This window comes from Rana temporaria, chromosome 2 (genome assembly GCF_905171775.1).
Source record: "Rana temporaria chromosome 2, aRanTem1.1, whole genome shotgun sequence".
NCBI classification, from domain to species: Eukaryota; Metazoa; Chordata; class Amphibia; order Anura; family Ranidae; genus Rana; species Rana temporaria.
The window spans coordinates 470,170,596-470,192,493 of record NC_053490.1 but is presented as its reverse complement, the minus strand read 5'-3'; the positions used below and the strand labels follow the sequence as shown (position 1 = coordinate 470,192,493).

Here is a 21,898-nt window from a genome sequence, read left to right as displayed (position 1 = left end):
TACATACATTTGCTAGTAGGTGTCCCTCATTCCCATCTCAAAATGTTGGGCGGTATGTATTTACTAATGCTAGCAGAAAAGGGATTGCAAATAGTCAATGCTGACTGAGAGAGCTTAGTTCTGCTTTAAATAAATGAGATATGTCTGAAAAAAGACACACCACCTAGAGTCTCTAAGAAGAAGATCATAGTACAGATATTTGTTTTAGAGCATGGAAGTTAAACATTTCAGTGGTTAAAATTAGAACACACCTCCATTTTCCTTTAGGACTTGTGCCTATGCATGTTCTGTTTCACCTTCTTCCCTACTCTTCTCCAGAACAATTCTCCATTTGGAGATGGTTGGAAGGGAGTATACCAGGGCTCAAGTCCTGCGGGAACGCATGGGAACGGAGTTCCTGCACTTTTTTCACAGCAGGAACTCAGTTCCCTTTGCAGGACTAGAGCAGCCGAGCCGCCTGAGCCAATCCTTCACTAAGCGGCGATGCCCAGCTCGAATCACTGTTAGGGGCAGGCGAACCTTTCTAAACCTTTATGTTACTGGCCGCTTCCTGTATATGGATTCATGGGGTAGTGTGCGGGTATTCCGTCACTTCCTCGATGCCGCAATGTCTCCTGGGAGCTTTTGTCATTGTTCCCAGGAGACATTGCGGAGGTCTGCCGCGAGTTATCGCGGGATTTAGAAAGAACCTTCTACCTGATGAATCCATATACAGGAAGCGGCCAGTAACATAAAGGTGGATCTTTGGTGGGAGTTCCCACACTTTTTTCCCCGGGACTTGACCACTGGAGTATACTGAGGGAAACTTCCCTCAAAGACATGTTTTTCACTATCAAATAACTGCTTTATAATTAAATACCCACTCTATCATTCTAACTTATTTTTTATTAAACATCATTTATTGTGTGTGCTGTATATGAGATCCTGAAGTTTATATGTGCATATGTAATATAATGCTTTTTATGTTATTCTTTGTTTAGGTCATTCTGTCTATAGAGGAAGGATATCGTCTCCCTGCTCCAATGGGCTGTCCAGTGTCTCTGCATCAGTTGATGCTCCATTGTTGGCAGAAAGAAAGGAATCACCGACCCAAGTTTTCAGATATTGTGAGCTTTCTAGACAAGCTCATTCGCAACCCCAGCGCCCTAAACATACTAGTCGAGGATATTCTGGGGTAAGTTAGATAAAGAAAGGTGATATTGTGAAAATGCATGTCCAACAACAAAGAAAAATTCCCAGCTCACTTACCAACCAGCTTGCAACAAACTGAATGTCCCTGTCTAACAGTTCACGTTAAAACCAGAGGTTTAGATTGCACACATTTGCAAATAAATGCGTAACCTACAGAGCCTCTTCATGGCACTGTAAGTACTGCAGCCCTTTTTTTGCTTTGCTGATGTCAATAGAGTTTGTGTATATGGAGCGTTGGATGGGGTTGTGTGCATGTATGGAAGGTCGAGGCTCAGGAGACAGTTGACAGTTGGGGGGTCTAGCAAAATGCAATGTATTATGCATGCCCCCAGATTCTGCACTGAAGGGCACCCATAGTTCCATCTAGCAAAGAATATAAGTAAAGAAAACTTTAAGAAACCATTTACACACTTTAGAGGTCAAGCAGGCAGCACAGACCCGAACCAAACAATGCAAAGATAATTTTTTCAGATATCAGATCATAATATACTGTACTCTAGGGCCGGATCTAGGGGGTGCTGGGGTGGGCTATGTCCCCCCAGATTTCAATCATGCTCTCCCTGGCTGCTACTGACACTGGGCCAGATTCACAAAAGAGATACGACGTCGTATCTCCTGATACGCCGTCGTATCTCTGTTTTAGGGTCTTCCTAACTATGCGACTGATTCATAGAATCAGTTACGCATAGTTTGCCCTAAGATCCGACAGGTGTAATTGAATTACACTGTCGGATCTTAGGATGCAATACCTCGGCCGCCGCTGGGGGGAGTTAGCGTCGTAAACCAGCGTCGGGTATGCAAATTAGTACTTACGGCGATCCACGACGGTTTTTCGCGTTCGTTACGTCGTCGCTAGTCTAGTTTCCCGTCGCAATTTTAGTCGTCGTTTTACCTGCCCTAACTTTACACAGCCCACGTATGTGCTGTTTAAAGTATGGCCGTCGTTCCCGCGTCGAAATTTAAAAAATTTGTGTTCTTGCGTAAGACGTCCGGGAATACGAACGTACGCTACGCACGTCGCCATTCGAAAAAATGACGTCACTTCGCGCAAAGCACGGCGGGAATTTCAAAACGGAGCATGCGCAGTAGGTCCGGCGCGGGAGCGCGCCTAATTTAAATGGCACACGCCCCTTTGAATTACGCAGGCTTACGCCGGAGGCCGCCAGCGTAAGTTTTCATGCAAGTGCTTGCGATGAAAACTTGCGGCGGTGTAACGTATCTACGATACGTTACGCCGCCGCAGTTCTATGTGAATCTGGCCCACTGTGCTCAACGAACCAAGCACCTCCTCCCTGCAATGCCACACAGGTCTCCCACAAGTCCTCCCATGAACAACTGGCATGGCACACTTCTCCAGAGCCCCAGCACAAAGCTGGCTGCTGCAGCTGCACTATAGTTTCCGGTTCAGACTCCCCATTAATTGTGGAATGCTGCTTCACTCATCGGGTTTTGGCAGTTCAGGGAGGAGGGGTTACGCTAAATGTCCTGTCAGCAGTGCCAGTATCTGCTATGCATGCCAAGAACCAGCAGTGTCCATCACATGGTGACATAGAGGGATGCAAGAGGAGGAAATGGGCAGGTCTGGGGTCATTCCAAGCTACATTTTGGAGAGAGCAAAAAATAAGAAGGGAGGGGGCTGGACTTTGGAGCATCAAAAAAACATGGTGGGGGGGTTAGACTTTGGAGAGAAAATAAATTAGGGGGGGGGGGCTTTAGGGGGAAAGAAAACAGGGGCCTCGATTTTAGAAAGGATGAAAAACTGAGGGGCTCAACTTTGGAGAGACAGAAAAAGTCTGTGCACGTGTGCTAGTGTGCTAATGTTACCTAGTTCATTGTCTTTGTCAGATTACATTAGCAGTTGGATATGTAGCACCCCCCAAATCGGATATGCTAGGTCTGGCCCTTAAAAACTCACTTGGTTATAGAATTAACTGATACACTATGTTGTCAAAAGTATTGGGACACCTGCCTTTACACGCATGTGAAATTTAATGACCGCCCAGTCTTAGTCTGTAGTGTTCAATATTTAGTTGCCCCCCCCCCCCCCTTTGCAGCTATAACAGCTTCAACTCTTCTGGGAAGACTCTCCACAAGGTTAAGGAGTGTTTCTTTGAGAGTGTTTTACCATTCTGCCAGAAGTGCATTTGTGAGGTCAGGCACTGATGTTGGATGAAAAGGCCTGGTTCACAGTCTCTGCTCTAAATTCATCCCAAAGGTGTTCTATCGGGTTGAGGCGAGAACTCTGTGCAGGCCAGTCAAGTTCCTCCACCCCAAACTCGCTCATCCATGTCTTTATGGACCTTGCTTGCATGCACTGCTCCAAATCATTTGGTGGAGGGAGAATTAGGGTGTGGGTTTGTTTTTCAGGGGTTCGGCTTGGCCCCTTAGTTCCAGTGAAGGGAACTCTTAAGGCGTCAGCATACCAAGAAATTTTGGATAATTTCACGCTCCCAACTTTGTGGAAACAGTTTGGGGATGGCCCCTTCTAAAATGCGCTTCTGGAGGAATGGTCAAACACTCCCATAGACACACTCCTAAACCTTGTGGACAGCCTTCCCAGAAGAGTTGAAGCTGTTATAGCTGCAAAGGGTGGCCAACTCAATATTTCACCCTACGGACTAAGACTGGGATGCCATTAAAGATCATGTGCGTGTAAAGGCAGGCGTCCCAATATTTTTGACAATATAGTGTATGTGTGATCAACATTTTGCATCCAAAATTAAGGCTTCAAGTCACATTGGGTATAGCTTTACTGGGTATGCAGGGGTCACATACACACCATGATGCCACCTTTGTACAGCTACCTTAACCAACCTGGCTGCTTGATTTTTGAGCAGACGTGTGATGCGTCAGCCTTTATAGTAGACAGTTTACCATAAGTGACCCAATTATCAAAAGATTGCTCTTTATTTTGTTCTTATACCTGAGGTTTATGAAGCAATATTCCAGTCAAATCCATAAATAGGTTCCATAAGTGGAGTTCTTTTGAAGTTCTTTTAATATTTTTTTCAGTTCAGAATGAAAAGAAGCAATTGAGAAAAACTGAAATTTTTCAACTGTATTCAATGGTGTAGAAAATAATTGTTATTTTCACTTTGATCCTTTCATTTATCTAGTTCAGATTATTTTAAAGTCAACTGAATAGTAATTCAATGCAATTTTAAATGGCATTAACTTAATCGTATGATTTTGTTTTGTTGATGTCATGTATTACAATTGTGTGTGGTTGATTAAAAAGAAAACTGGACAGACACAAAACAAAAACTTAAGTGGGCATACATTAATATAGTGTATTTAACCACTTAAGCCCCGGACCAATATGCAGCCTAAAGACCCAAGGTGTTTTTACAGTTCGGGACTGCGTCGCTTTAACAGACAATTGCGCGGTCGTGCGACGTGGCTCCCAAACAAAATTGGCGTCCTTTTTTCCCCACAAATAGAGCTTTCTTTTGGTGGTATTTGATCACATCTGCGGTTTTTAGTTTTTGCGCTATAAACAAAAATAGAGCGACAATTTTGAAAAAAAAGCAATATTTTTTACTTTTTGCTGTAATAAATATCCCCCAAAAACATATATAAAAACATTTTTTTTCCTCAGTTTAGGCCGATACGTATTCTTCTACCTATTTTTAGTAAAAAAAATCGCAATAAGCGTTTATCGATTGGTTTGCGCAAAATTTATAGTGTTTACAAAATAGGGGATAGTTTTATTGCATTTTTATTTTTTATTTTTTTTTTACTACTAATGGCGGCGATCAGCAATTTTTTTCGTGACTGCGACATTATGGCGGACACTTCGGACAATTTTGACACATTTTTGGGACCATTGTCATTTTCACAGCAAAAAATGCATTTAAATTGCATTCTTTATTGTGAAAATGACAGTTGCAGTTTGGGAGTTAACCACAGGTGGCGCTGTAGGAGTTAGGGTGCACCTAGTATGTGTTTACAACTGTTTGGGGGTGTGGCTGTAGGAATGACGTCATCGATCGTGTCTTCCCTATAAAGGGAATGACGCGATCGATGCGCCGCCATAGTGAAGGACGGGGAAGCCGTGTTTACACACGGCTCTCCTCGTTCTTCAGCTCCGGGGAGCGATCGCGACGGAGCGGCTATAAACAAATAGCCGCGCCGTGGTCCCGGATCGCTCCCCGAGCGGACCCGACCTCCGCATGTAGCGGGGGGGGTCCCGATCGGACCCCCCACCCGCTAATAGGCGAGGACGTACCTATACGCCCATGTGCCTGTACGTGCCATATTGTGGACGTATATGTACATGCGGTGGTCCTTAAGTGGTTAAAGCCCAATTATTATTATTTGTTGTTATAGATAGAATAGGAAGGTGATAGTTATTTTTTTTATCGCTTTCTATGTCCCAGCTGGGGAGATTTAAAGTGATACTAAAGGTTTGCATTTTATTTTAATAACAAACATGTTATACTTACCTCCACTGTGCAGCCTGCTTGGCACAGAGTGGCCAAGAACAGCGTTTTCTGGGGTCCCACTGCAGCTCTCTTGGCTCCTCCCCACCTCAGATAACCCCCTCTGGGGAGCGCTCTCCCAAGGGGGTTACCTTGCAGGCGCACTCCCGAGTCCAGCATTCGGCGTCCATAGCCACCGAATGCAGGACTCAGCCCAGCACCCACGTCATTGAATTTGATTGACAGCAGTGCAAGCCAATGGCTGTGCTGCTATCAATCTATCCAATGAAGAGCCGAGAAGCCCAGGACTTTCCAGGGCTCAGGTAAGTAGAACGGGGGGCTGGGGGGAATGGTAATCATCAGGTGATTTTTCACCTTAAAACATAGGATGCATTAAGGTGAAAAGATTTTTCATTTTAATTGTTATCGTGACTGTGACATTGCAATGGACATTTGGACACCTGACACATTTTTGGGACTATTCACATTTATACAGTGATCAGTGCTATAAAAATGCACTGATTATTGTGTACATGTCACTGGCAGGGAAGGGGTTAACACTAGGGGGCGATCAAGGGGTTAATAGTGTTACCTAGGGAGTGGTTCTAACTGTAGGGGGAGGGGACTCACAAGGGGAGGAGACCGATCGGTGTTCCTCTGTACTAGGAACACACCATCGGTCTCCTCTCACCTGACAGGACAAGGATCTATGTGTGTACACACACAGGTCCACGGTCCTGCTCTGTTATCCGGCAATCGCGGCCCCCGGGCACGTGCACCGGCTCCTGAGAGGCGCGTGTGCCGCCGGGCCGCTCAGGAGCCGGTGCACGTGCCCAGGGGCCGCGATGTCTGTCAGGCACCTGCGATTGACGGATAACAGAGCAGGACCGTGGACCTGTGTGTGTAAACACACAGATCCTTAGTGGCGGAGGCACGCGTGTGCTCCCTAGATGGCCGGGAAGATGAGGACGTCATATGACGCCTGCCCAAGGCGGGAGATCCCTCCTGCGGACGTCATATCACTATGGGGGTATGAAGTGGTTAAGATTTGAAAATAAAACCTAGACGCTAATTGGTTACTATTCACAACTGCACCAGATTCTGTGTGCACCAGTTTTAGTAAATCTTCCCCTAAGCATATCATTATTAGCCTTGTCTTGTGAAGCCAGTACAGTCCAGCTTGGTTAAACTAATTGTCCTCCTAATGACATGCTCATATATTAATGTTAGACTGGGTATAAAGGAAGGGTTGATGATTCAGTCATTTAATAACATGAATGATGTGTAAACTAAAGGGCAGTGGAACGCAGACCATAGGATCAAGATCATTAAATTCAAACTACTATGACCTATGTACAGAGAAGTAAGTCAATGTATAGAAGAATGCAACCTTCACGGTTATAGCTGCTATTAATCCACATGCATGGAGCCAGCTGATGATAAAGAGGAGGCGAGGTGCACAATGGCTTAACGTGCCCTCTGTTCACCAACAGCGTTATTTATTCAAGTCCTAAACTGGTCATTGGAGTAGTATAATGTGGCTGGGCTTTTTGTTCATTTACAGCATGCTGTTATCCTGAAAGATCTCTTAATCATGGTAATTACAGCTATCTGTTACACTAACACAGTCCATTCCGGTATGAGCAGTGTCCATTATAAATGGTGATCACACCTGTCTGCGGGACGCAACTCTAAATTTCTTCTCACAAATTGGAGCAGCTCTCTTATTAATTGGGGTCATTCTATTAATATATCATCATCTCATCCCTCTATCCCCATCGTTCTGTCTCCATGCCTACCAGCAACAAAAAAGGAACAGCCATGGTGGGTTAAACAAAAAACAATAATAATTTGCCTCCCAAAGATGCTCCGGATGGGGAGAAATTGTCTAAAATCTTTTTTTTATTTGTCTGTTCTTTTCTCTCCTCTTTTTAAGCCATTGTTTATTATTTACAGGGCTGTCTTTAACCACTTGCTTACTGGGCACATATACCCCCCTCCTGCCCACTGCCCAGGTGAAATTTCAGCTTCCAGCACTGCGTCGCTTTAACTGACAATTGCGCGGTCGTGCAACGTGGCCCCCAAACAAAATTGACGTCCCTTTTTCCCCACAAGTAGAGCTTTCTTTTGGTGGTATTTGATCACCTCTGCGTTTTTTTTTTTTTTTTTTGCGCTATAAACAAAAAAGAACAATTTTGAAAAAAAATTCAATATTTTTTACTTGTTGCTATAATAAATATCCCAATTAAAAAAAAAAAAATATTTCAGTCTAGGCCGATACGTATTCTTCTACATATTTTTGGTAAAAAAAAAAAAATTTGCAATAAGCGACTGGTTTGTGAAAAAATTATAGGGCCAGATTCACAGAAAAAGTACGCCGGAGTATCTGCTGATACTCCGGCGTACTTTCAAATTTGCCGCGTCGTATCTTTATTTGTAATTCACAAACAAAGATACGACGGCTTTTGGCTAAGATCCGACAGGCGTACGGCTTCGTACGCCTTCGGATCGTAGGTGTAATTCTCCGGTGGCCGCTGGGTGGAGTTTGCGTTGTTTTCCAGCGTCGGGTATGCAAATTAGCTGATTACAGCGATCCACGAAGATACGCGCGTTCGTCGCAATCTCTCACGTCGTCGCTAGTCGGTTTTTCCCGTTGCAAAACTAAGCCTGCTTTTTCATGCCTTACATTTAGAACAGCCATGTTAAAGTATGGCCATCGTTCCCGCGTCGAATTTCAATTTTCTTTTTTTTTGCGTAAGACGTCCGGGAATACGAAATTACGTTACGCACGTTGCCGTTCAAAAAACACGCAAAGCACGGCGGGAAATTTCCTAACGGAGCATGCGCAGAACGTTCGGCGCGGGAACGCGCCTAATTTAAATGGTACAAGCCCCATTTGAATTAGGCGGGCTTGCGATGGACGGCTTTACGTTACACCGCCGTAAGTTTACACACAAGTGCTTGGTGAATCAGGCACTTGCGCTAAAAACGTGCGGCGGTGTAACGTAAAGACGATACGTTACGCCGCCGCAGATCTCTGTGAATCTGGCCCAATAGCGCCTACAAAATAGGGGACAGAATTATTATTATTTTATTTTTTTTACTAGTAATGGCGGCGATCTGCGATTTTTATTGGGACTGCGACATTATGGCGGTACAACGGACACATTTTTGGCACCATTTACATTTATACTGCGATCAGTGCTATACATATGCACTAATTACTGTATAAATGTGACTGGCATTGAAGGGGTTAACACTAGGGGGTGAAGAAGGGGTTAAATGTGTACCCTGCATAGTGTTCTAACTGTGGGGGGAGGGGGGGTGACTGGGGGAGGTGACCGATCTGTGTCCCTATGTACAAGAGACACAGATCGGTCTCCTCTCTCCCTAACAGGACGCTGAGACCATTTACAAACACTCTAAACTATTATGATGATTTTACCCCAACAAACAGATCTAGCCATCAACTGAAAGTAAGCCATGTATAGAAAAACCTTTTCAGCCAATCATAGATCTGGAGAACAATTGCAAAGACCATTGAGCAGGACCTGCACTGCTCCCTTTGATGGAGTAGTACCCCAAGTTGCCCCAGTTAGAGGATCTGAACTGATGTGTGTATGTAACCGTCTGCATTGGAAAAACTTTTAATGTGTTTTTTTTGTTTGTTTTTTCTTCTAGTTTGCCAGAGTCACCAGGGGAAATGGCAGAATATCACTTTTTTGTCACAGTCACTGAGTGGCTAGATTCTATCAAGATGGGTCAGTATGCCAGTAACTTCATGGCAGCCGGGTTCACAACGCTGGACCTAGTTTGCAGAATGAGCATTGAGTAAGTCGTTATGTAATAAGAGACACTTTTTCAGGAAAAAATTGTTTCCATTACATTAACCAGCAATGCTATTTATTCTTTATTTAGCTTTTGCGCTTTTTGGAGTCATGTCTGTTTCAATCTGTATAATTCTACTAAACAAAAAACATTGCGCTAACCCGAAAATGTTATCAATTCAAAAATGTTGTCTATTTTATGTGCTGTTGCTGCTTATCACTGACATGCGTTCCCACATCTAATCAATAAATAACAACCAATAGTGTAGCACAACAAAAAATAAATGTGACAGACTCCTATAATAAATAGGCTATATAAATATATATATATATATATATACAGTGAAACCTCGGATAGCGAGTAAAGCCTCGTACACACGACCGAGAAACTTGACGGGCGAAACTCATAGTTTTGCTCGCCGAGTTCCTTGTTAGGCTGTCGAGGATCTCGGCAAGCCAAATTTCCTCATTCCCGTCGAGGAAAAAGAAGACATGCTCTCTTTTTGGCTTGACGAGATCCTCGACAGTTTTCTCGTCGAAAAGTGTACACACGACCGGTTTCCTCGGCAAAAAAAAAAACCCAGCTGGTTTTTGGCAAGAAACTTGGTTGTGTGTACGAGGCTTAACACGTTATACAAACGTTTCGCAAGCTTTTTTTTTTAATCCTGACTTGGTTTGCGAGCTTTGTCTCACGGGACGAACAGGATGGGGTGTGCAGTACCGCATGTGGCCAGAGGTGTGGGGGCGCCAGTGACGCTCGGTGACACTTGGAGACACTCAGAGACACTCGGTTCCCAATTGTCTCCGACCGTCTCCGAGTGCCTCTGCACCTCTGGCCACATACAGTACTGCATACACCAGCAGTGACTGTGGAACCAATTATCTGAGTTTCCATTGATTCCTATGGGGAAACTCGCTTTGATATACAAGTGCTTTGGATTACAAGCATGCTTCTGGAACAGATTATGCTCTTAATCCAAGGTACTATTATACATTAATATACAATATTCAGCATTCCCATTTACAGTTGTGTATCAATATCCTAATAAAGTGCAAAATGACAGTGCACTGTTGGTGTATTTTGTGTCCACACACACGTGCTCTCTTCCAGTTGAGTGTATCAGAAGAAATAGTATTCCACCGCTGCCTTTTGCCTCATCTGCAGAACCTTATAAAGGTAAGGTCAGTAAAAGCCTTTCAAGAGCACTGGGTTTAACCACTGCAGGAGTGCTCCAGAAGATGCTTCACAGATATCCAGGTCAGATTACACTGTGCTTCTCACTATGATAGCTTCCAAAACTCAGCCAGGAATAGATCAAATAAAACTATCTTAGTCTAGTATGTAAAATCAAAGGACTAAATGAGAGTGCACTGAATACAGATACGCATTTCGTCATGTGGTACAATGACTTCTTCATAGGGGCAAATAAAGAAGTCATTGTACCACGTGACGAAACGCAATGGGGGAGCAGAGCCACATGACGTCACTACGCCCGGAAGTCAGCAAGCGGACATTTTAACCTTTCTGCTGTGTAGATGTTTTAACCAAAGAGGGCAATATCCAAGTGAATGTAAATAGGCATCTGTATTCAGTACACTGGATTGGAGAGTGCACCCTCCTTGTGAGTACGTATCAGTTCTTTTGATTTTGCATACTAAACTATGATAGTTTTAGTTGATCTATTCCTGGCTGAGTTTTGGAAGCTATAATAGTGAGAAGCACAGTATAATCTGATCCGGATATCTGTGAAGCATCTTCTGGAGCGCTCCTGCGGTGGTTATACCCAGTGATCTCAGAAGGCTTTTACTGACCTTACCTTTATAGGGGTCTTCAGATGAGGTAAGAGGCAGCTGGGACAGGTGGTGGAGCACAGAGGTGGAACACTATTTTTCTGGTACATTCAATTGGAAGAGAGCACGTGTGTTTAGACACACTATGCAGTGTGATAAGAAAATACACCAACAGTGGACTGTTATTGTGTACTTTATTAGGATATTGATACACAATTCTAAATGGTAATGCTGGATTTTGTACGCTGATTCAATCTGTGTTTGTTTGTATTGTTTATAACTCTTATCTATGATGCCACATACTGTATATTGCTAACAAATTAACACACAGAGCGTCATACATAACATGTAGGTTTAGACTTTTTGAGAAGCTCAAGAGGGCTATTTAGAGCACCTTGACACCTTTGTCATTTTTATTATATCATTTGTGTGTACATTTATGGTTGGTATTTTAAATGAGATGTCCAGCAGCCATAGCTCATTCTTTGTATGTGTTCTTGGGTTCATCCGTTGTCTCATTTTTGGACAACTGATTTGATTGGGTGCATTGATCTGCATTTTAACAAATTGCAGCATATAGACATACAGGGGCAGATCCACAGAAGAATTACGCCGGCGTATCTATTGATACGCCACGTAATTTCAAATTGCCCGCGTCGTATCTTTGTTTTGTATCTACAAAACAAGATACGACTGCATCTGGGCTCGATCTGACAGGCGTACGTCTTAGTACGCCGTCGGATCGTAGGTGCATTTTTCCGACGGCCGCTAGGTGGCGTTTCCGTCGAATTCCGCATCGAGTATGCAAATTAGCTAGATACGGCGATCCACGAACGTACGTCTGGCCGGCGCTTTTTTTAACGTTGTTTGCGTTCAGCTTTTTCCGGCGTATAGTTATAGCTGCTATAATGAGGCGTACTCAATGTTAAGTATGGCCGTCGTTCCCGCGTACAATTTTGCGTACAATTTTTTACGTTGTTTGCGTAAGTCATTCACGAATAGGGATTTGTGTAGAATGACGTCACCGTCGTAAGCATTGGCTTGTTCCGGTTTAATTTCAAGCATGCGCACTGGGATACCCCCACGGACGGCGCATGCTCAGTTAAAAAAAAATTTCATTTACGTCGGGTCACGACGTATTTACATAAAACACGCCCCATCACAACGATTTGAATTGCGCGCCCTTATGCCGCCAAAGATACACTTACGGCGCAGATTCTTTGAGGATTCGAAAAAAAAAAGTAAGTTACGGCGGCGTAGTGTATCTTAGATTCGCTACGCCCGGAGGAATAATGTGCCGCTGTACGTGGATCTGCCCCACAGTAGCTAGTAGTGGTTAATCACATTTAACTGGACGTGTTCTGTAACATCCTTTAAATATGTGTGTGCAATATACAATAACATTTATAGCCACAAGGGAAACTTGGCACTCATGGGATGGCACACAGGAATGGTAATATGCAATTGTATATAATAAAACAACACAAAGAAATTAATTAAAATGGTTTTACAAGGCTACAGTATTTATTGTGGGGGTAATCTAAAATCAATCCAAAATGCAACATCAAATATAAACAAAAACCTAATATCTTACCACCAAGGTTAATTCAGCTTTACGCTGAATGACTATCACCCACTAAAAGACTGCAGTGAAATAAATATAACATGGATGGTGAGGTAAATCCACAGATGCACTGCTATACAACAGCTCCTGCCTTGTGCTCTTCTGCAGCCCACCAGATCTGCCCATTGGGAAACTTATCTCTGGGTGAAAGAGAACAGCTGAGCAGGTCAGCGGATAAAGATTCTATAGCAGCTGTATGGTCAGAAGATCTACCAATCTGCAATCTGTAATCATGCAGAACCTAAAAGCACTGATACAATAAAGAGAAAAAATAAGCTAAAAAAATCAAAGACTTAACCACTTCAATACTGGGCATTTTCACCCCCTTCCTGCCCAGACCAATTTTTAGTTTTCAGCACTGTCGCACTTTGAATGACAATTGCGCGGTCGTGCGACGTGGCTCCCAAACAAAATTGACACCCTTTTTTTTACCACAAATAGAGCTTTCGTTTGGTGGTATTTAATCACCTCTGTGGTTTTTTTTTTTGCGCTATAAACAAAAGAAGAGCGTCAATTTTGAAAAAAACACAATATCTTTTACTTTTTGATTTAATATTTATTTTTCCTCAGTTTAGGCCGATACGTATTCTTCTACATACTTTTGGTATAAAAAATAATCGCAATAAGCGTATTTGATTGGTTTGCGCAAAAGTTCTAGCATCTACAAAATAGGGAATAGAATTATGGCATTTTTATTTATTTTTATTTTTTACTAGTAATGGCGGCGATCTGCATTTTTTATTGTGACCGTGACATTGCGGCGGAAATATCGGACACTTTTGACACATTTTTGGGACCGTTAAAACTAGGGGGCGCTGAAGGGATTACTATGTTCCCTAAAGTGTGTTCTAACTGTAGGGGGGAGGGGACTCACAAGGGGAGTAGACGATGTGTGTTCCTCTGTACTGGGAACACACATTGGTTTCCTCACCGCTGACAGGACATGGATCTGTGTGTTTACACACACAGATCCATGGTCCTGCCGTGATTGTGGACAATCGCGGGTACCCGGCAGACATCGTGGCTGCCGGGCACACGCACCGGGTACCAATCAATGCGACGGGGGCGCGCGCTCGCCCCCTAGCCGCCCGGGAAGGCAAGGACATCATATGACGTCCACCCGGAGGGAGGGAGGGTTCCCGCCGACGTCATTTTACAATGACTCGGTAGGGAAATGGTTAAAGTGGTTGTAAAGGCAGAAGGATTTTTTATCCTAATACATTCTATGCATGAAGATAAAAAGCCTTTTGTGTGCAGCAGCTTCCCTCAGCCCCCTAATACTTACCTAAGCCCCATCTTGATCCAGCGATGTTGCATGCGAGACTCGGCTGTCCGGGATTCTCCCTCTTCATTGGCTAAGACAGCAGCGGAGCATCATTGGCTCCCACTGCTGTCAATCAAATTCAGTGAGCCAAGGAGAAGAGAAGGGGGGCAGGGTGGACAGTGGCTGAATGGACACAGGGTTCTGCCGCTCAGGTGCCCCCATAGCAAGCTGCTTGCTGCAGGGGCACTGAACAGGAGGGAGGGGCCAGGAGCGCCGAAGAGGGACCCGAGAAGAGGAGGATCTGGGCTTCTCTGTGCAAAACCACTGCATAGAGCAGGTAAGTATACATGTTTGTTATTTTTTTTTAAAACAACAAGACTTTAGTATCACTTTAACTAAGCCCCTTCCACATCATTTCCTGTAAAGGAATCCATGAGTTCCCCACTAAAGGCTTAGGTTTGTGTTTTGAACAAATCTACCTCGATGAGTGGTGAAACATTTCAACATTACTGAACAGATGTTCAGTTGCATGTGACCAACTTACTACCTGTACCAGATACAAAACAGGACTTAGATAAAAAATAAGGTTCATAGACATATAACATGCAGGACCTTTTCGCAGTACCCTGTAAGGCAACACATAACATATTAACCACTTGCTGCCCAGGCCAATTCTGAGATTTTCACACATACATGTTAAAAAAAAAATTTTTGCTCGAATTTTACGTGATATTTGAGCACCCATTTTTTAAAAGAAGGTTTTTACGAAAACATTTATTTCAATGAATTTCAGTGCACACAGGCACAATATAATACCAAATTTTTTGATAAATTATAAAAGATGATATTGCACCCAGTAAATAGATACCTAACATGTTATGCTTTAAAATGGAGAACACCCATGGAATGGCAACAAATTATGGTACATAAAATGATCCATAGGCGACCCTTTAAAAGGCTTTACAGGTTACCAGTTAAACAGGTCTGGTAGTAGAATTATTGCACTCACTCTGACCTTCACAGCAAAACCCCACATGTGTGGTATGATCACCGTTTACATATGCATGCCAGATGTTTGCTATCGCATTTGCGAGCATAAAGGGAACAGGAGCATGGTACAATATTTGTATTATTTAAGTTTATTTCTATCACTATTGCTAATTTAGACATGTGCACACTGAAATATTTAGTTTCGTAATTTTGTTTTCGTCCAAAAAATAAATTTATTTAGTTACTCCCGAAATTCGTTTTTATTTATTTCGTTTTTCGTTAAAAAAATGCATTCGTCCGAAAATCCAAATTATGGTTGAATCTTTCATTGAAGGCTTATGGTGTCTGTCGAATGTTCTAAAAAAAAAAAAAAAGATTCGACAGAATCTTTAAAAAAAAATTCAACTCTTCATGTCTCTCTATGTCAAATCTTCATGTCTCTCTATGTCGAATCTGTCATTGAAGGCTTTTGGTGTCTGTCGAATGTTCTAAAAAAAAAAAAAAGATTCGACAGAATCTTTAAAAAAAAATTAAAAAAAAATTAGACTCTTCATGTCTCTCTATGTCGAATCTTCATGTCTCTCTATGTCGAATCTGTCATTGAAGGCTTTTGGTGTCTGTCGAATGTTCTAAAAAAAAAAAAAAAAAAGATTTGATAGAATCTTTAAAAAAAAAAAAAAATGTTACTCTTCATGTCTCTCTATGTCGAATCTTCATGTCTCTCTATGTCGAATCTTCATGTCTCTCTATGTCGAATCTTCATGTCTCTCTATGTTGAATCTGTCATTGAAGGCTTTTGGTGTCTGTCGAATGTTCTAAAAAAAATAAAAAAGATTTGATAGAATCTTTATAAAAAAATAAATAGACTCTTCATGTCTCTCTATGTCGAATCTTTTCTCTCTATGTCGAATCTTTTCTCTCTATGTAGAACAATATTGGACTAATAGTTAAGGTTAGGCACATTCGACCACAACGAAAACGAAAATAAAGCATTTTTTATGTCGGATCTTTCGGTTTTCGTTTTCTGTGCTTTCGTTATCGTTTGTTAAAACGATAACGAAAATACCTGAAATTCGGACGAAAATGCATTCGGACGAAAACGAATGCACATGTCTAATTGCTATGAACAACATCCCTTATGATAGCATAGGCAGTGAAAGGTATTCTTTACTGAGAGATCTGGGGTCTAATAGACAAAAGATCTTTCCTCTGCCCTCCGAAGCAGCCGACCAAACCGAGATTGGTTTGATCGGATGCTTTACTAGCCAGTAACGTAAACAGTCGAAAGCCAACAGCCAAAACGGAAGTGACAAAGTCCTGGTCTCTTCTGATTTCATACACCATAGAGATGATCAAGGAATGGATGTTCTTCCCTCATCTCTATTGTCAGCACTCAGAATCTGGTGCAGCTGTGCATAGTAACCAATCAGTTTCTAACTCAATTACGTTTTGACAATAAAACCTGGAAGCTGATTAGTTACTATGCATAGTTGCACCAGATTTTGCACTCTCCATTTTTTATAAATAACCCTCTTTGTCTACAACATTTACCTGTTTCATGTGTTACATCATTTTTAATTTTTTGTTTATTCAAACAGTGACATCAGAAGAATCGGAGTAACGCTCATTGGACACCAGAGAAGAATAGTGAGCAGTGTACAGACTTTACGATTACAGATAATGCATTTACAAGAAAAAGGATTTCATGTATGAAAGTAGTAGAAGCAACTGTTTTGTGCCTCAGTATTTCTTTACCAGAAGATATTCTTACTCCTCATATTGGATTCTCCCTCTCTAGACTTTGGAACTCTTCTTAAGAGAAAAAGAGAAAGAGATCCTTACACTTCTAGACTGAAGTTTTTGAACACTTTACATAGATATGTCTTCAAGTTACTGACAAGTAGAATCCTGGGCCCCACAGCAAGACTTCTCACATCTTATGAGTGTTGCGGCATGGGTGTGCGGCGTTGTGTGACAACCTCTTCCATTGGTTCATGAACTCTGTAGCAGTTTTGGCCAAGTTTAGCTTTCATCTGGTGTAGCAAAACTAAATGGAAACAGTTTAAGTGGCTGCAGACCTGTTTTTGAAATATTGTAACTATTATTATAACATATTGGTTTTAAAAAATAAGAAAATAGCAACTATTTTCAGTGAACATTGGATTTAGAGATTAAAGTGTACCTGTGATTTACATTAGAGGCAGCCATTTTGTTCATAACTTCCAATGCTGCTCTTTGTTAGAGATCAAGTTTTGTGAAATCCTGGAAGGTACACTACTAAATCACAAAGTTTTCAGTTTTCATAATCGATAATACACTCTGTTTAATATAAAGTCTAAAGGACACAGACAATTTTGAATTCCCAGGTTTCAGTAGGAAATGTCATAGATTAATTCTAGAAAACCTATGATTGATTAATAATGAGACTCTGTCACTTTGCCGATAAAGGCCAACACGTTTTCCTGTAAGAAAAGCCCTGTGCTACCAAGTGATACCTTTCCTGCATTACCACCACTCTGTTCTTCCTCAGAACTGGGAATCCTAACACTGCGCAAAGTTTGTGTTGGTCAGTATGAAATCTTACACAGGGTTAATGATCTCCTCCCCTCTTTTACATGACACTGTTCATGTCTGGTGATTGGACATTCAGACCTGAACACTTCACCCTGGGAAAAAGAAAGAGGTCACATGTTCCTTCATACCCAGGAAAGCCAAATATTTTCTGAGTTCTCCAACTTTAGTTCCCCAAATAGCCGAAGTGACAGATTCTCTTTTAGTGAAGCAATAGGCTTCTTATAGGGCAACCTCTACATTAAAGTGAAGCCCTAGCTATCTGAACAAATCGCAGCATTGTGCCTCTGTGCAATTGATCTTTGTCACACTGTATTGTATAGTTAACACCATAAAAAGCCCATTTTTTATTTGTTTTCTAATTGCAAATTACCGTAACAATTTAAAATTGCTTTGTGACTCTGGTTTAAATTCATGATATTTGTGGGATCCTCATGTATAAGAAATTCTAAAATAACATGGTCCACAAGGAGAAAGCCTTGGAAATTAAAGTAGCTAAATTTTACCAAAATCGGGTCACTAATAAAGGAAAATGAAGTCCTGAATATTAATTGGCTCCAGTTTCCAAGACACAGCTTCAGGTCAAAATTGCATCAAAATAATTCAAAATTACGAGGGGGATGTGTGATTATGCTCCATAACTTTTTTGTAAAATGTGATGTAGCAATGAAAATGGTGCCACACTTTTCATTATAAATGTATCTTTTTATTGATACCAATAACATAACTTTCCATTCATTCATTGTTTTTTCATGTCAAATTCCCTTAACATCATTGGGGCTGCAAAAGGCATGGACTTTTTCTTCTTGTTTAGCCAATGACACAGATAAGTTGCACATGTAATGCAACAATAATGAGGGGTCCAACTGTTGACCTGATCCCCTATTTTGCCTCCATAATATAGGTGGTATGCCATCATACTTTATTTTTGAGATGCAAATGGAACCTCGCCACAAATGTATTAGAAGTTATCTGCGAAGTATCACCCAACTGTTCCTAGGAAATGTTAGGCAATGACACTTTCACAAGCCACCAAATGTAACTGTATGATGCGTTGATCTGACCAAGACAAATGTACCTTGCAATAAAAGTAAACTACAGTTAGTCTCAAAGTGAAGATAAATTCATACACTTCCATGTGGTACCATTTTCATTGTTCTACCGTACTTTGTCAAGAAGGTATGAGGCATCACGATCATCAGACACCTCCCTCCCTTGTAGGCAAATATACTCACCTGTGTATAAATGTTTATTGTGAAATATCTTGAAAACTTTAACCAACAGCACCTTTATCACCTGTTGTCTAATTCATCTAATCAAAATGTGTATGAATTAGCACATTTTATCTCAGAGATCGATAGATTTCCAAAATTTGTAGACCAGTGTAATTATCCTTCTTCAATAAGGCAGTGAACACTGGTAATTCACAAAGTACAGTAAACCATTGCGACCAATCTGGTTTTACAATCCACCTTTTCCGAACTGTTACAGTAATTAAAGTAGACCACTGATTGGTAGCTTTGTGTTACTGAACTTTGGTAGTGTTATTTGCTATAAACATAAGCATGAATGTGACTGCTGCCCATTTTAAGCAATCTATCTCAGCTGTCAGCCATTCTTTTACTATGTGTTAGCAAGTAAACATAAATATCTCGTTGCTATCAGCAACTTTAATCTTAGACACTAGTAATACACAGGGCCAATAGTGTTTAAAGTTTAAGGTGGCCATACTTATAGCGATGTGTGATTAATTTGGATGCGCACAGTTTCAAACAAGTGTCCTCTTATCTACTTAAATATTAATTATTGCAGAACACAGTAATCTACAAGTTTTTTATCAACTAAAAATACTGATTGAAAATACAATCTAACAGTATAAATGTAAACAATCTATTAAAAATGATAATTTAATTGATCTAAATTAGATCACTTCTCCAATCATGTATGTATATTTGCTCAAGCGAGCAATGATATCCCACCATAGCCATCTTTTGGTAGAGTCAAAATCAATCAAGTAAATAATTGAAAATCATATCACCACCACAGAGTGGTGCTGTGGATATAAAAACTAGGTAAAACAATGCCACTTCCTATAAGTTGAGTTTTATAAGATAAGTTGGCAGATGATGGCAGACTTTATAGGCATAACACAGATGTGTATAAAAAATAAAGATTTATTACAAAAAACATACAAAACAAATTACATTAAAATTCATTGACTATTTATAATTGTGCTCGGAACAGAAATAACACACCACCTGCATAGCAGATATATTATAGTATACTTAGAATAGAGGACTCATAGGTCACTCAGCTCGACATGTTGTGCGTATTCAAGAGACGCTTCTTCAGGAGCTTATGGCGTAATGGTTTTAAAATCAAAAAGGTAGAAAGTAAATGGAAAACACGGTCAACAACACAGCTGGAAATGTAGGGATATATCCTCAAGTGGCTTCAAGGCCAATATGTAAAACAAACTCACAAAGGGACCTTCGGAAGATTTGGTAGTAGCGTATAGGACCAGTAAGGATTGCTGATGGGCAAATGTTATGGAGCTTATGGATTAATCAGGGGAACCCCCACTAATTGTATATCTCTATTGTCCATATATTTACGTTCCCAAGGGCCATCGTTCCTAGTGAGCAATCCCCTGCAATTCTCAGTTTTAAGATGACAGTCTCTGGTCGTGATAGAGATGGCTATTTCTGTTCCGAGGCACATTTATGAATAGTCAATGAATTTTAATGTTATTTTTGGTTTACAATTTTAATTCAATTTGATCAGTTTAGTTACATCAAATGATTGATTGAATGATCATATCATAATTTGTCTGGCCACCATTAGATATAATATATTTCTGACTTTTAATGTATTCACACTTCAGACCAGTCTACAAAAAGTCCAGAGATATAGATAAAAGACCATGTACACAAATCCACCCAAAGACCATCTCTTTTCCATCATACCCTTTGTCATAAATGGTTGGAAAAAGAAAACGAGACAGAGCGCAAAGTAGGACATCATATGGAACTATTGTTCTCCATGTAAAACTCAACTTCGCACAAAACCTGCAATGGAAGGATTTCAGAAAACATAAGAAAAAACACCAGAAAAAAAAAGATTTTGCACACTTTTCTTATGTTTTCTTCACTGTTTTTTGCAACCTTGATACATTTTTGCATGGAGAACAATTCCTCTTTATAATCTCCTTCTTTGTTCTCCCGTATTAATATTAAATTATGACAGGATGGGAATGGAGAACAATCATGTGCTCATACCCCAAGGTTTACTTTAAGATTCAGTCACTTAGTACATAAACTTACAAAAAATAAGCAGCTAATGTTCGTCAAATCACAATTCAGCAGAATACTAGATATGTGAAAAGATATAGTGAGATTGTGTGTATGATTAAGTGAGCTCGATAACAAAGTGTACTTCCTGAGGCCCAGGATTGAATTGTCCATATAATCAATACTCTATATTCTTGTACTTTTACAGTTTAGAACCAGAAAAGAAAAAAATCTTTGTCTTCTAGTGTTTTTACTTCATCTATGCCTCTCCAGAACTTTCCAGAAAAAAAAAAATGTTGTAAGAATGGGAGTTTTGGTAGTACTATAAGCAGCTGGTTGAGGACAGCACAGATAGGACTTACCTCTCTTGTGTTTTCCAGAGACTATATAAAAGCACATGGTATACTAGAGAATAGGAAATAGATTATATATAAATATATATATATATATATAAATGTTTTAGTACTCCATGTTTTATTTTCATGTATTATTATGGCAGACATCTTTCTTGAGTTTGCTCAGAACAACCTTGCTTTTTTTTCTCATGTACAGTGGCATATAGTGCCTTTCTACAGGGTCTGTCATAATACCACAATTGCTGCTTTTGAAAGGCCCAATAAAAGTAATCTTGAAGGTCGTTCAAAGTCATTTCAAATTTCCTTCTGAGCAGTCTATGCGAATACAGCCAGATGGTGACAGCACTTAGTACACTGAGTCCAGGTCAATGCTTTTTGAATTAAATACAAACCTATACTGGTGGAAACGTGTAGGTAGCTATTGTTGACACCCTTCTAAAAGTGTTAGTCATCTGGCTGTCCATGGCTTTATAACCATAAGCAGTTATTGCTCCTGAGGTTACGCCAACAAACTGCAACAAACTACGCCAGAATAAAGTCATATCTCTTGATCCACATACATGTTAAGTGCTG

General features: G+C 40.9%; 1 protein-coding gene across 2 annotated transcripts in view; it reads left to right on the top strand.

Moving 5' to 3' along the window:
• Positions 1–21,606, top strand: part of EPHA6 (EPH receptor A6) — a 1,141,406-nt gene extending 1,119,800 nt beyond the window's left edge. The window contains exons 15-17 of one of the 2 annotated variants that reach the window (XM_040338721.1): positions 981–1,174; positions 9,294–9,443; positions 16,707–21,606. In XM_040338721.1, coding sequence (XP_040194655.1) covers positions 981–1,174; positions 9,294–9,443; positions 16,707–16,821 — 459 coding nt within the window. In that variant the 3' untranslated portion in view covers positions 16,822–21,606. The remainder of the gene's footprint in view (positions 1–980; positions 1,175–9,293; positions 9,444–16,706) is intronic. The other variant, XM_040338722.1, reaches the window with a different exon arrangement.
• Positions 21,607–21,898: the final 292 nt, after the last annotated feature.